This window comes from Nesoenas mayeri, assembly GCF_963082525.1.
Source record: "Nesoenas mayeri genome assembly, chromosome: W".
Classification (NCBI taxonomy): Eukaryota; Metazoa; Chordata; class Aves; order Columbiformes; family Columbidae; genus Nesoenas; species Nesoenas mayeri.
Window position 1 is genome coordinate 16088227 of NC_137553.1, and position 15641 is coordinate 16103867.

General features: G+C 47.4%; 1 protein-coding gene across 2 annotated transcripts in view; it reads right to left on the bottom strand.

Moving 5' to 3' along the window:
- Positions 1-15369: 15369 nt before the first annotated feature.
- Positions 15370-15641, bottom strand: part of LOC308051452 (CBP80/20-dependent translation initiation factor-like) — a gene marked incomplete at its 3' end in the record, with an annotated part of 136249 nt that continues 135977 nt past the window's right edge. For both annotated transcript variants that reach the window (XM_080361889.1, XM_080361888.1), the window contains one exon: positions 15370-15585. In XM_080361889.1, the coding sequence (XP_080218015.1) occupies positions 15370-15585 (216 nt within the window). The remainder of the gene's footprint in view (positions 15586-15641) is intronic.

The following is a 15641-nucleotide window of genomic DNA, read 5'->3' on the forward strand; positions in this document are numbered from 1 at the left end:
TAAGGCTGTTGTCAGGGGATGTAGGGAGGCAATTAGGAAAGCTAAGGCCTCGTTAGAATTAAAGCTGGCACGAGGGGTCAAGGACAACAGGAAGAGCTTTTTCCAATACATAGCGGATAAAACTAACACCAGAGGCAATGTAGGCCCACTGATGAATGAGGTGGGTGCCTTGGTGACAGAAGATACAGAGAAGGCAGAGTTACTGAATGCCTTCTTTGTTTCTGTGTACTCTGCCAGAGGCTGTCCTGAGGAGCCCCGTACCCCTGAGGCCCCAGAGGAAATCAGGATGGTGCAAGAATTTGCCTTGGTTGATGAGGACTGGGTTAAGGAACAATTAGGCAATCTGGACATCCACAAATCCATGGGCCCAGATGGGATGCACCCACGGGTGCTGAGGGAGCTGGCTGACGTCATTGCTGGACCACTCTCCATCATCCTTGCCAAGTCTTGGGAAACGGGAGAGGTGCCTGAGGACTGGAGGAAAGCTAACGTCACCCCAGTCTTCAAAAAGGGCAAGAAGGAAGACCCGGGTAATTATAGACCAGTCAGCCTCACCTCCATCCCTGGGAAAGTAATGGAATGACTTATCCTTGGTGCCATCTCAAGGCATATCAAGGATAAGAGGGTCATTAGGGGCAGTCAACATGGCTTCACCAAGGGGAAGACGTGCTTGACCAATCTCATAGCCTTTTATGAAGATATAACGAGGAGGATAGATGATGGCAGTGCGGTGGATGTTGTCTACCTTGACTTCAGTAAAGCATTTGACACAGTCTCCCACAGCATCGTTACAGCTAAACTGAGGAAGTGTGGTCTGAACGATCAAGTAGTGAGGTGGACTGTGAACTGGCTGAAGGAAAGAAGCCAGAGAGTTGTGGTCAATGGGGCAGAGTCCGGTTGGAGGCCTTTATCTAGTGGAGTGCCTCAAGGGTCTGTGCTGGGGCCAGTACTGTTCAATATATTCATCAATGACTTGGATGAAGGACTAGAGTGTACTATCAGCAAGTTTGCTGATGACACGAAGCTGGGAGGAGTGGCTGACACGCCAGAAGGCTGTGCTGCCATCCAGCGAGACCTGGACAGGCTGGAGAGTTGGGCGGGGAAAAATTTAATGAAATATAACAAGGGTAGAGTCTTGCATCTGGGTAGGAACAACCCCAGGTTCCAGTATAAGTTGGGGAATGATCCATTAGAGAGCAGTGTAGGGGAAAGGGACCTGGGGATCCTGGTAGACAGCAGGATGACCATGAGCCAGCACCATGCCCTTGTGGCCAAGAGGGCCAATGGCATCCTGGGGTGTATTAGAAGGGGGGTGCTTAGTAGGTCGAGAGAGGTTCTCCTGCCCCTCTACTCTGCCCTGGTGAGACCCCATCTAGAATATTTTATCCAGGTCTGAGCCCCTCAATTCAAGAAGGACGGGGAACTGCTGGAGAGGGTCCAGTGTAGGGCAAACAAGATGATTAAGGGAGTGGAGCACCTTCCTTATGAAGAAACACTGAGGGAGCTGGGTCTCTTTAGTTTGGAGGAGATTGAGGGGTGACCTTATTGATGTTTACAAATATACAAAGGGTGAGTGTCACGAGGATGGAGCCAGGCTCTTCTCGATGATAAACAATGGTAGGACAAGGGGTAATGGGTTTAAGCTGGAACACAAGAGGTTCCACTTAAACTTGAAAACAAACTTCTTCTCAGTGAGGGTAACAGAGCACTGGAACAGGCTGCCCAGGGAGGTTGTGGAGTTTCCTACTCTGGAGACATTCAAAACCCGCCTGGACACGTTCCTGTGTAGCCTCATCTAGGTGTTCCTGCTCCGGCAGGGGGATTGGACTAGATGATGTTTCGAGGTCCCTTCCAATCCTTAGCATTCTATGTTCTGCTGGATCTTTTGGGGAGAAAAGAGAGGAAAACCCTTGCGCAAGGATAAAAGACTGAACAATGCAAATGCCCCTTTAGTCCAGTCTAAACTTGAACCCTCTCCCTGTATATTATCGTAAATGGCAAATTTTGGCTGCGCATACCCAAAAAGGAGGATGAACACATCACTCTGATCTCCCCCAAATGCTTTGGTCCCGGTGTCACCTCACTGTCCCAAAGGGCTGGGGACCTTTGGTCATCCATGCTGTGCCCACCTGCCAGCCACAGGGTGTCCTCATGTCCCCTCCACACTGACGCCTGTGAGCCAAGAGGAGGACAGCAACAGGGTGACCAGGCTGCTGGCCAGCCCTTATCTCCTTCCTCCTCCTTATCTGCTTCCAGTAGAAATGAGATTGCAAATGGGTGCCCTGGGAGCGAGGCCAGAGTGGAGCGGACGATGAGGGCGGCTGATAACGGTGTTTCCTGGAGACCAAGCATTTGGGCAAGGACTCCTAGAAACAGCTCGTGACAAAGTTGAGATGGGTGAGATTAAGAAAAACAAAACAAAACAAAACAAAAAACCCTCTGCAGCACTGGATTCTTCATCTGCCTGCAAAACAGCCGGCACTGAGATCCTGCCTGACACCTCAGGGGGGAAATAAAGACCCAAGGACCTGGGATGACCCTGCGAGGCTGGGGAGGATGGATGATGCTGATAGTCAAAGCTGCAGCTCCCATGAACTGGGAGTGAATGGAGCATCTCGTGTACCTGAAGAAGGTTATGGCTGGAGAGTAAGACTTGTCCTAAAAAACACTCTGAAGTCCATGGGGTGAGTGACATGGGTTGAGATGTGGTAAATACGTCTTGTAGGCCAGCACAGGGATGGTTCCCTGGGACCAGTGATGCCAACACAGAAAGGATTTGCACCAGGACATCCCACCAGCATCTGGCCTCATCCCACATGGTAGGGTACAAATCACCCCCAAGTGAGACCTTGGGCTGATGTGGGGTTGAGATTTGCACATCCAAGGGTGACAGCAAGGGACAGAGGCCACCACTTGTCCTCCAGAGATCCCAGCTGAACGCCCTGGGTGGAAAACATGACAGTGCCTTGTGGTCTGGGCTCCTGTCCAGGTTCGTCATGGGACTCCCAGCAAATCCCCCAGGGCAATCTGATCTCTGGGACACCAGGCACCTATCCCTCCCTCTGGCATGTCAGGTTTTCCATGGTTTAAGGTGCCAAAGTTCATTGACGGTCCTGGCAGATGGGGCACACCCACCGCTGGTGCCACCCTTTGTGGGACGATGCAGGTTACCCGTCAAGGAGGAAAGAAAACAAGGTGTAATAGGGATAAAACCACTTTGCACCTTGGGAAAAAAAAATAATAATAAATAATAATTAAAAAAAAAAATAAATCACCCTCATGACACATCCTACGTAAACACCGGAGGTTATATCACTGCTCGTAGATATTAAATGGTTTTATTTCATGGAACAGTCAGACTTGATGATGAAACGCTGTCTGAAGCTTCACGGAGACAAATGACACGTTTCCCAGCAGTCCTTGAATGGTTATCAAATGTGTCATAGTTAGGAGCCGGCCTGGAGGGACTTTTTCTCCAGTAGCTCCTATTCCAGGAAATGAGTCTGCCCTGTGCATTCCCTAAAGTTGTCAGTGATCTAGGGAGGCATCTTTGTTAAAATTAGAAGGTCCATTTTGGTAGAGTTTCTACTAACTCTTGAGTAATTTAGGAGGTGAAATAACCATGCAGAGAAAGCCTCATGTCTCTTCTGGGAAAATATGATGGACTTGTTGGGAAACACAGCTTGTCCAGGAATTATGCCATTTGTCCCTTTACATTCTTCCAGGCTTTTGATGTGAAACCTTCATGACCATGTCCGTGAGCCTGGAAGGGAGTCTGTCACCCTCTGAGTGAGGTGCACAGCCCCTATGTGCTCTCTGCAGCACCGACACACCATCCCATGAGTGCCAGCACCTTGCACAACCCACAGGGTGAGGGACATGGTGCACGTGTCCAGGCGAGCAAATTAATCTCCACAACAGCGTAGCCACGTGAAAACTGAGGATTAAGGATAGTGTTGGGTCCATCTGAGCTCCTTGGTGATGTTGGAATGTTGCCTGGAGGCCCAGCTAGTTGGCATGGGACAAAACTGTGCCAAAAAGCCCTTGAAGCATCCCCAGCGTTGTCCTTTTGCACTGTGTGGTACCCACCAAAACCATTTTGGTTTCCCCGTTTGACTTCCCCATCCTGGGCTGGGCCAGACCCTGGGCTGAGCTTAGGGCAGCACAGGGAAGGCTTGGTCAGCCCTGCGACCCCAAATATCTGACATGAAATAAATGACCACGGTGGTATTTTGTCCACTATGTCACTGGAAATACTGCGAGAAGAGCCTTTCCAAGCAGATGAAGAAGTCAAACTCCAACAAAATCACAGAAAGAACAAGTTAAAGTAAAATATCCACTGCCCCCCTCCCCCATCTGGCCTCCCTCCCCATGAACTTTTTTGAACTTGGAAAAAAACAAAGCAAAACAGAGCTGGGTTCAGCCTCAGTTCAAGTCATAGATAAAGTTCAACCTACTTCTAATTTTGTCCCAATGGTTCCCACCCGAAAATCAGCTTTTGTGTGATGGCGTGAGGGTAAGTCAGTCCTGATCCTCACCCCTTTACCAGCCCCCCAGGTGTCCCCAGAACCTCCTGCCCACCAGCTGCCGTGTCCATGGTGGCCAGGGTGGACTAGCCCAGCCCACTCGCTCCAGTATATTCAGTTAATATCCAGTATATTTTTTGACCCTGAGGGTGGTGAGAGCCTGGTCCAGGTTTCCCAGAGAGGTGGTGGATGCCCCATCCCTGGAGACATCCCAGGCCAGGCTGGATGGGGCTCTGAGCAACCTGATCTGGGTGAAGATGTCCCTGCTCATGGCAGGGGTTGGACTGGATGAGTTTGGAAGGTCCCTTCCAACCCAAACTATTCTATGATTCTATGATTGTAGAGTCCCTGCAACCTCCTCGCAGCATTTCCACAGGTGACACCACCACACACAGGTGGCGGCTCTTGCCAGCAGGATGCAAACCTGGCATGACCCAGGTGTGGTGTTCGTAGCAGTTGAAAAGTGTTAAAAAGGGAGAAAACCCTTGTACAAGGTGCTGAGGGTCTAAATTGGAGATTTAGGGACCAGGAGTGGTCCCTTGTCCCCAGAAATACAAGTGCAGATGGTGATTGGCACAAGGACAACTAATCATCTCCAAAGAGGAGACATCCTCAGCTGTGGAAAGGGAGTGGAGGTGGCCAAACATGACAGCATGGAGCTAGAGAGGGGAAGGAGCAAATACGGAGGGAGCAAAATGAAATTTAAATTACAGGACAGAGAGTAAATGGGGAAAAAATGGGTAAATTGGCTCAAAAATAGAACCTAAGCTGGGTTATTTGGGCTTAGACCACCCCCTGGAGAGCAGTGAGACCCTCAGCACTGCTTTGAAAAGTGCTCACAGAAGCAACAGAAGTGTAATGTTCTATAAAGAATATATACAAGGGTATGTGTCCATGCAACGGTCATAAAAACCACCAGGGAGATGAGCACTTGCAACCTCCACATGTGACACAATCCCTGTCCCAAATGCTTCATCACCCTGAAAAAATAAGACTGCATTTATCTTTAGGAAATCAGGACAAAAACTTGTTTTCAAACAAATATGCCACATTTTTTGTGCTTTAAAAGAAGAGCAGCGCAGCCTTGAGAGTGAGGGTTTGATTTCTCGCATGAGTCGTAAAATCCAGCCCCAGGGATAGAAGTTACCTGAGCTGTAAAACAATCCATGAACTGGATTTCACAACCTTTGTCATCTTTCTTTCCCCAGAGCAATATTTTACAGTATTTGCCCTCAAACCAGTTTTTCATCAGATGACATGTTATTAGCACAAGACAGGTATTTGGGAACCCATCTCCTGATGCCGTTTTTCCTCTCACCCTTGTGCTCCGTAGCTGCTGATTTACTGAATTGGGCCTTTTCTAGACCTGCTTTGAAAGGTGAATTTGAGCTCTTTTGGAGCTCGAAATTTAAAAATAGCAAAAATCGTAACTTCAAAATTTATCTCTGAGCTTGAAAGGTGCTTTTCTTACCCCAGCTTTCTGCTGGCATTAACAACTGGGAGATGTGGTGTCTCTATCCATGGGGCTGATGGATGAGAAGAAATGCCAGGAGGTTTCTGTAGGATCAAGGGTTGGGTTGGGAGTTTTTGGGAGGGTCAAGACTCAACTACGGGCCCTGATTGCCCAGGAGAGTTTGGAGAGGAGGCGGTAGGGAAGGCCACTGGCATCCTGGCTGGTACCAGCACTGGTGTGACCAGCAGGCCCAGGGCAGTGACCGTCCCTCTGCTGGGCACTGGGGAGGCCAAACCTCGAATCCTGGGGTCAGTTTTGGGCCCCTCGCACCAAGAAAGCCCTTGAGGTGCTGGAGCGAGTTTAGAGAAGGGAATGGAGCTGGGGAAGGGGCTGGAGCACAAGTGTGATGGGAGCGGCTGAAGGACCTGGGGGGTTCAGCCTGAAGAACAGAAGGCTGAGGGGAGACAGGAACACAAAGAAATGGCCTCAAGTTGCACCAGGGGAGGTTGAGGTTGGATCTTGGGAACAATTTCTTCCCAGAAAGAGCTGTCAGGCATTGGAACAGTCTGCCCAGGGCAGTGGTGGAGTCACCATCCCTGGAGGGGTTGAACAGATGCAGAGATGAAGTTCTCAGGAACATGGGGTAGTGCTGGGGTTGGGTTAATGGTTGGACTTGATGATCTTGAGGGACTTTTCCAACCAAAATGATTCTATGATTCTATGCAGCTCTGGGGCATGGCTGGACAGCACACAGGAGGATTTCTGCTTGTCCATGACAGGTCTAACCTATAGGAGAACCACTGGGACTGGGTTCTCCTAATACTAGGGAGTAGTAAATGCTGATTAGGATTTCTTTTGAGTTTATCCCATGGACAAAACTGTGCCAATGACTGTCACATTTGTCTGTGGTTGACACATGGGACCTGGAGAACCCTCAGCTCAAATGATGTCTGACCACAGCATATCAGGCTGATGCTGCTCATGACCCACCTGTGCCCGGCATCCCAGTTCCGGCTCCTGCTTGGGGGGTTGCACATCTGTAGCTGGATCTGCTAAGAAAGCCCAGGCTCATGCAAAGCTCATGATTATGGTTCTTAAAGCTAAGAGAGAGCTGCTCGTTCCCTGTCTCCATGCACAGGACACCAGAAGGAATATCTGTCTGGTGAATACATAAAGCAAAAGTCAATGGGATTTGTCTCACGGACCAGGAGAACCCACCGGTACCTCTGAGCATCTGTCCACTAAACTGAGGGAGTGCAGTCTGGATGACCAAGTAGTGAGGTGGATTGCGAACTGGCTGAAGGAAAGAAGCCAAAGAGTCGTGGTCAATGGGATGGAGTCTAGTTGGAGGCCTGTATCTAGTGGAGTGCCTCAAGGGTCAGTACTGGGGCCTATATTATTCCATATATTCATCAACGATTTGGACGAGGGAATGGAGTGTACTATCAGCAAGTTTCCTGATGACACGAAGCTGGGAGGAGTGGCTGATACGCCAGAAGGCTGTGCTGCCATCCAGTGAGACCTGGACAGGCTGGAGAGTTGGGCGGGGAAAAATTTAATGAAATATAACAAGGGCAAGTGTAGAATCTTGCATCTGGGTAGGAACAACCCCAGGTTCCAGTATAAGTTGGGGAATGAACTGTTGGAGAGTAGTGTAGGGGAAAGGGACCTGGGGGTCCTGGTGGACAGCAGGATGACCATGAGCCAGCACTGTGCCCTTGTGGCCAGGAAGGCCAATGGCATCCTGGGGTGTATTAGAAGGGGGGTGCTTAGTAGGTCGAGAGAGGTTCTCCTGCCCCTCTACTCTGCCCTGGTGAGACCACATCTGGAATATTGTGTCCAGTTCTGGGCCCCTCAGTTCTAGAAGGACAGGGAACTGCTGGAGAGAGTCCAGCGCAGGGCAACAAAGATGATTAAGAGAGTGGAGCATCTCCCTTATGAGGAAAGGCTGAGGGAGCTGGGTCTCTTTAGCTTGGAGAAGAGGAGACTGAGGGGTGACCTTATTAATGTTTACAAATATATAAAGGGTGAGTGTCATGAGGATGGAGCCAGGCTCTTCTTGGTGACATCCAATAGTAGGACAAGGGGTAATGGGTTTAAACTGGAACATAAGACGTTCCACTTAAACTTGAAAACAAACTTCTTCTCAGTGAGGGTAACAGAGCACTGGAACAGGCTGCCCAGTGGGTTTGTGGAGTCTCCTACTCTGGAGACCTTCAAAACCTGCCTGGACGCCTTCCTGTGTAACCTCATCTAGGTGTTCCTGCCCTAGCAGGGGGATTGGACTAGATGATCTTTCGAGGTCCTTTCCAATCCCTAACATTCTGTGATTCTGTGAAGTAAAACCCAGGCTCGGTTCTTCCTGCAGAAGGGTGGAAATGGTGTCCATAACCAGCCATTTGGACTTTGCACAGGTCCTAGATGCCAGGGAATCCCATGGACTGCTTTCTCCACTTCTCACGCACATGCAGACACTCCAGTTCCTCAGTTGGCTGTAGCCACCACATCTCCACCAGTTGCAAAGGCATCGATCTGCTCCAGTACCTGGTTTCTCCTCACAGCTCCATCACCAATGACCACCGTGGGGTCACTGGAGGGGTCTGTCCAGCTCCCTCCCCATCTTGGCACGTTCATGACATGTATTTAGATGTCTAAGAATGACATGTGTGGGGACAGGCATTAAATGTTGATGCGTTTCCCTCTGGCACATCTCGGAGAAGAGGCACGGAGGCTGAAGCAAGTCCAGGACCCTGTGGTTGTCTTTAACAGTGAGGAGAACCAGAGCAACTCTCCAGGAGTCTGCATCTCTGGAAATGTTTAAATCATTATATTAGAGCCCAAGAATGGGATTATTTTTTGCAGAAATTAATTCAGAGAAGTCCTGAGGTGTGGGACAGACTTAAAGTTCAGCTCAGAAGTCACATTTCTGTAGCTGCACAAGTCTCCAGCTTTATAATTAGTGATCACAATGGAGGATCTAAAAGGAAGAGGCCATATAGTCCTGCGATGTGCGTTTTTGTTTTAATATCATTGTTCTTGTTGCACCCCCAGTAATAACCATTTAAGCTACACTTCAGCTTGCATACATGGCAGTGATGCCGTGACATTAAGTGTGAATGTACTTTGTCACTTAGGATTTCTCTTTGTCATCTGTTTTACCACCGGCACAAGCATTTAAAAACTCAGTTTATTATTCAGTATTGGAAGTGGAGCTGCTGGGAGAGACAAACACCCTGGCTATTTGCAGGTTTGCCGTGTTTTAGGAAAGCCAAGCGAACTTACTCTGATTCCTGGTGTTTCTTTATTTGCTGCTGAGTTTTTGGCAGCCACAAGGAATGCCCATAGATATTCCTGCATCTTGAAAAGTTTCCAATCTGCAGCAACGCCCATCCATCTGCTCCAAAATCTTCTGTTTACTGCAGGTTATTTTCTCATTTACTGTATCTCGGTGGTCCCAGTGACCATCCTCACTCTTGGCTTGGCTGCTCCCAGCCCAACTCCAGTGTTGATAAGATCTTTCTGAAGCTGGTCCAGATGCTCTCAATCTTGATTTGGTGGAACAAGTCAAACTACAGCTCCAGCACACCCTGAAGCTGTAGGTTGGGGCAGTTGATGGGGTCATTTAGGGATGGATCCTTGGAAAAGGTGACTTTGGACAGATTTGGATGGTTTCATCCTTCATTTACCAGCAGTGATTTGTCTCACTTGCTGCACAACTTTTTCCCACCCAGTTGATGCAGCAATAGAAATTATGGGAAGGACCCAGGAGTAATTAGAAGTAACAGGACAAAACCTACTGGGTCAACTTTTCAGCAGCAGATGGCATGAACCAGTTTATTGTTTTTCCCTGTGCTATCATCAAAATAACCCAAAATAATGTCTGATGTTTGTCTAAAGGACTAAACAGGAGGTTTATATGATATATTTCTAATTTATAGTCCTGCACAAACATCCTGGAATGACCCTGTTGTGCATCATGAGACATTTTTGGGAGACAATGGGCAATTCACCCTCCATCACCAGGACATGTTGGACAAACTCCTCCAGGAAAGGTGCTGGTGCAGTTGGTCCTGCTTTGGGACAGAAGGATGGACCAGGTGATGCCCCATGTCACAAATAATGCTGCCTGGTGGGTCATGTCATCAACCTTCAGTGTCAGTACAGAAAAGATGAGGTGTGGGGACACCATTGTCCCCTGGGTAGGTGACCCAGCCTGGGTGTGCTGCGCTGGGGAGCTACCGCAGAAATGGGCTTTTGGAGGCAAAAAACCCCATAAGGAGTTATGAAAAAGGAAAGCAAACCTCATGGATCAACTCTGTTCCATTAAGGACACAGGTCACTCTCCACCACTTGACCTTGGCCATGTCTAATTTACCATGTTGCTCATGATGGTCGAGACCTCAACTTGCAGGCAGAAGAGGAGAAAAAAAGTGAGGTGTTTTTTTTTGGCAAATTGAGTTAAACTCTCATAAAATGCTTTGCATGGACTTCAAGGTTGATGTCTGCCTCCTAGGAGATGCAGGAGGACATGATCCTGAAAGCCAACAGCACAGGTCAAGAAGGATTTAATGAACCCAAGGCTCTTTCCTGAAGCAGATATGGGGTTGCATGTAACATGGGGTGACTTGTACCTCATTTTAACATCTATTTATTTATGGCTTGAGCTCCCAGCATGGATCCCTCTGCCACAATCCCACCTTCTTCCACGTCCTTTTGATATATTTATTTTGCAAATTGGCTGCATTGCAGTGAGCTCTAAGCACACAGTCACATAGGGCATTTCACAAGAACATTTCTTCAAAAGCAGGAACCAGTTCACTTCCAATTTTCTGGCCGAAGCCCGATGACACACACGGGCACAAATCACTCAACCCCGGTGACCCGCATGGTTTCCCAGGCCAACGCACACACTCAGCCAAAAATTAATTGGCTTGGGCTGGGATCTGACCCAGTGACAGGAGCAGAGGGAAGGATCAGTCCTGGGGCCACATTTCCAAGCAAACACGATTATGGATTTATTTTTTTTCCCCCTTTATATCTTTTCTTCCATCTGACACAAGGATATGCAGACCAGCACATGTACCCACAAAGAAATGGGAAAATGTCAAGCTTTAAACATTTATTACTCAGATGATGCATTTCACAGCATACAGATGTTCTATAAACAAAGACTAGATTGCCACAAAGAGTTATTAGCTCTCTTGTTTTAACAGTCTCTGAAATGCTGAAAACGATGAATTTGTGTTTCCTCTAGTATGAATATCTAGTCTTTATTCTCCCCAAAACCTTTTTCCTTTTTTTTTAAATATTTTTATTTTTTTTAAAGCACTTAGTTTAACAAATATGATTAAATTTAAAATGTTGCTTTTCTTTTGTTTTTTTTTTCAAATGCAAATAAATACATTAAAAAAAAAGTGAATTGGTAGCATTCAACTCCATGTTCTACAGGACACCGCAGCTCCCTTGGCTATCGACAGTGGACTTCACAACCCTTAGTGTCATTTTTTCCTGAAAAAATACTGCAAGTATCACTGGGACTGGCTAATAGCTAACACCAAGAAGAGCAAAATTAGTGTAAAGCCATAAAATACCCAGTGGGGAAATTAAAAAAAAAAAAAAATCCTATTTAAATTTTGAGAGACTTTCAAGTGAGGGACACTATAAAAATAAGCATGAAAATAAATCATAAGTTATTCTGACAAGTTTTCCTTCAAAGCCATCAATCATGCCAAGAACAGATACTAATTAATCTCCTTTGAGGGAAGAGGGGAACCAAGCAATTCGCTTACTTTTCCTTTTTTTTTTCCCTCCAATTTTAATTTCGCCTCCATATATGAGACTTTTCCAAACAGGGGTGAAAACCCTCATGGGGAAACTGAGCAAGTTACTTTGTGAGTAGCAAAAAATCTTCAGTTTGGAAATAATTTCTCTGGGAATGGGGTGAATTAAATGCTCTGCATCTGAGGGGGACTGGCACAGAGCATCACTCCTCTGCAGATACTTCAGCCTTTATACCACCCTCAGATTTGGCCCAAGGAGGTAATTTTCCCCCTTTGCTGATGGGGAAAATACATTAAAATATATTAAAACCCCAAACAAATACTTTTATGGAATGGCAAAGATCAAATCTGGCTAATTCGGGGCGACATAGCCAGTGGCTTCGCACCTTCAAAAATGCACAGTGTAGAATTACACTCTTTGGTGCCTGTTTCTAAAGAAAGTAAAAAAAAAAAAAAACAGAAAAAAAGTCAAAAACAAAAAGAGAAGAAAATACTCAATGAATCCCAAAAACTTCCTGGCACTGCTCCCCATCAAACAACCTCATGGTACCTGTTTTCCCAAGGTGGTACTGTGGTTAATGATGGCACATGTTCACTGGCTTCCCACTGATGAGCTTCTGAAAGATATCATTGGCAGCATGTAATTTTTTGGGGGGAAAAAAAAAATCCATTTTTGCTCAACATTTTGATTTTTTTGCATATCAACAGAGAGACTGACATACCGAAGCAGTTAATAGCTGGATGAACATACATTAACAACAGAGACAAATGGCAAGACGTTAAAAAATGATGGGTTTCACATAAAAGTTCTTCGGTAGGAGAAATCCCAGGTGTTGGGGGTGGGGGGGAGGGGAAAGTCATGGACTAAGCCCAGTCGGGGGGGGGGGGGGGGGGGGTGGGGGGTGGGGTGTGTGCAGAATTGCACTCCAGTGGGAAAATTGAATAAACTCTCATGGTTGGTAGGAATAGGGAAATGCTTAAGCAGAAATACTGCCCCAGGGCTTACCCTTTGCCTCTGAACACCTCCACATTTTTTAGAAGGAAAAATCCTCAACTTCTTTGAGTTTTTCCTTCTTTTTTTCCCTTCTTCTTTCACTACATCCTAAGAGCAAGTTATGGAAGAAGGGGAAGGGAGAAGCAGCCTAGCACCCATCTGTTTCTGCCCCCCCTTATAGGACTTTTTTGGTATTTTCTTTTAAAAAACAAAACTCAAGACAAAACTGGTTTTCAGGTTTTCTCCCAGAAGACTGACACTGCACCTGGGCACATTGTGATGGGTATTAAATCCCCTTTTCCCCTGCTCCCTGAGAAATCAGGGAAAGCCAAGAGCAATGGGCACAACCCTGAGCCTTATAACACTGATGGACTTTGCTGCCTTAATTAAGTTCAGCTGCTTGTTAATACTTTCAAACCCCATTGCTGCTGACAAAGCTGACCCAGCACAAGGCACCGTCACCATGTGAAGCTCCTGAGCTTGAATCCACGAAGCAGAAATGTTTTTCCAATGCATCCACCAATAATTTTGCCGCTTGCTGGGTAGAAAGGAAAATTCTAGCTCCTGTTTCCAGCTCTCGCCTTTTGCTCCACATGCAGATTAGAAAACAGATGAAAATTCAAATGATGTCGAACCGTGCCATCAGGACTCTCACCTTATGCCATCAGGACTCAAACCTTCTGCAATGCATTTTCTGCTGAAAATTTCTGCCCTTTTAAATTTTGCAACAAAAGCTTCCTCCCCCTTGCAGACAGACCAACACATTCATAAGGCACCCGAGAACATACTGCACATCCAAAGAGGTCAGGGTGAAATCTTGCTTCTCTACAATCTACCAGAAATTCAATGTTTTGCTTGGAAAAAATGGGTTTGAGCTGCTGAGTTCAGACCCAGCCTGCCTGGTCCAGGGTCTGTGTGTGCTGGAACCACAGTGTGAGTTATCTTCTTACACCAGGAAAGGAAAAGAAATTGAATATTGGGAAGAAAACAGGATGGGCTGCCGGCATTGTGCTTTCCTTGGCTCCTCTTCCACTGCACAGGTGGGATGGGGCGGCTCAAATCCCCATGAGGCTTCACCGAAATAAGCACCTGATGTGATTTAATAAGTCAAAGCATTGCTAGACAAGCAAATAAGGAGATCACCAAGTCTTGTTCACGATCCAGGGAGTGATGCAATGGTGTGATGTGTCCCTCCGTACCGGCGTCCTCATCCTCTGGGTATCTCCTTGCTCAGGTGGCATCTCACCGTCATCCCTCGCAGCCACCCTCTGCCTCAGGATGCTCCAGCAAGGAGCAACCTGGGGATCCCTGGGCAAACTCTCCCCCTCCGAACACATCACCCATCCCTCCAGGACACAGTGACACTTTAACCACGGGGCAGATCCACTCCTGTACACCACACACCCAGAAACACCGGTGAGCAAATTCACCTAGTTCGAAGCCAGGCTCAAAAGCCTCTGTTTTTGGCTTTTCTTAGTTTTTTTCCTCCTTTTTTTTTTTTGCTATTCACACCTTGTCTTCTCTTACCCAGTCTCCAAAGAACATCAAACCTTCATTTCTCCCTCGCCCTGTACATCATTAGGGCCGACTCTAACAGGCCTGGATTTAAATGTACAATTACAACCAGGACAGTAATTACAATAAAGCACTCCTTCAATGGAAACAAACAAAAAAAATAACATTATGAAATGGGCTATAGTGGCTGAGGGATAACAGTGACTTTAACAGCAAGAGCTGCAGAATCCCCTGGTTTTTAGAGCTCCCAGCTCAGTGGACATGTTTCTCAGTCCATCAAGGAGGTCACTGGCAAGATGACGGTGGTGACGTTACTTCTACAAGTGGCTTTTGGACTCCTAGAAAATACTCCTCCTGCTTCAGCATCTTCACGTAAACCGTTATCAGCTCGCGGGAAGGTGTTGCCTTCCCCATCTCCGAGCTGCTCGCAATTGTCCGTTCAACAAGAACAACAAAACAAGAAGAAAATACAAACGCCCAAGAAGAAAGAAAACCCAGTGCAAATCAGGAAGTCGTCCCCACTCTCCCGTCTGCTGCTGAAGGGCTGGTGAGGAGGGGAGGGACACACAGAAAGTCAAAGACAAAAGAAAAGGCTGAGGGGGAGGATAAAACCTAATGCAAGCCCCCGCTCGACAAAAGCCATCAGTTATGAGCATCTGGTGTCGTGTGTGTCTGGCTTTGTCCTCCCGAGACATCTGCTGCCTGCTGTCTCCTGCCAGTTGGCCGGAGCAAAGCAGGAGGACGGCGTGAAAACAATACCAGCCCCTACTTGGATTCTTTTTTTTTTTTTCTCCCTCAAATTCTCCATCTTTTTAACAATAACACAGCAGGATGTGTCACTGCCGCTTGAGCAATGAGTTCAGAAAAAAAAAGAAACACCCCCTAGAACAAAAACCACGGCAGGGAAGAAGAGGGGTGGCACTTGACGATGTGGCTGAAAAAAAGAAACATGCTTCTTCCTTCCCACCCCATGAATGGATTCTCGAGCATGCTGGGGTTTGGTCTTGCTTGGGGGGATTGAAATGGGAAAAGCTCTTGCTGGATCCCTGTCAAAGTGCATGTCTTCTTCTCGGCCCTTCCCACCCCACCTTGCCCTGCCTCTCAAGCCGTCAGTTTTTGGATGGTTTTGTTGTAGTACTGCGTGATGGTGGGTGTCAGGGGGTTCCAATTGTTGGCGTGCAGCTCGATGACCTCCAGCAGCAGGGAGCGTGTCAGCATGGATTCGGAGGGACATAGCATCTTGTCACGGGCTATCGCCAGCAGCTCCGTCATCATCTCGGGCAGCTGCTCCTCCAGCAGCCGGCCAGTGCTCTGCAGCTGTCAGGAGAAGATGGGGTCAGCCATGGCATAGTGATCCTTACAGGTCCCTTTCA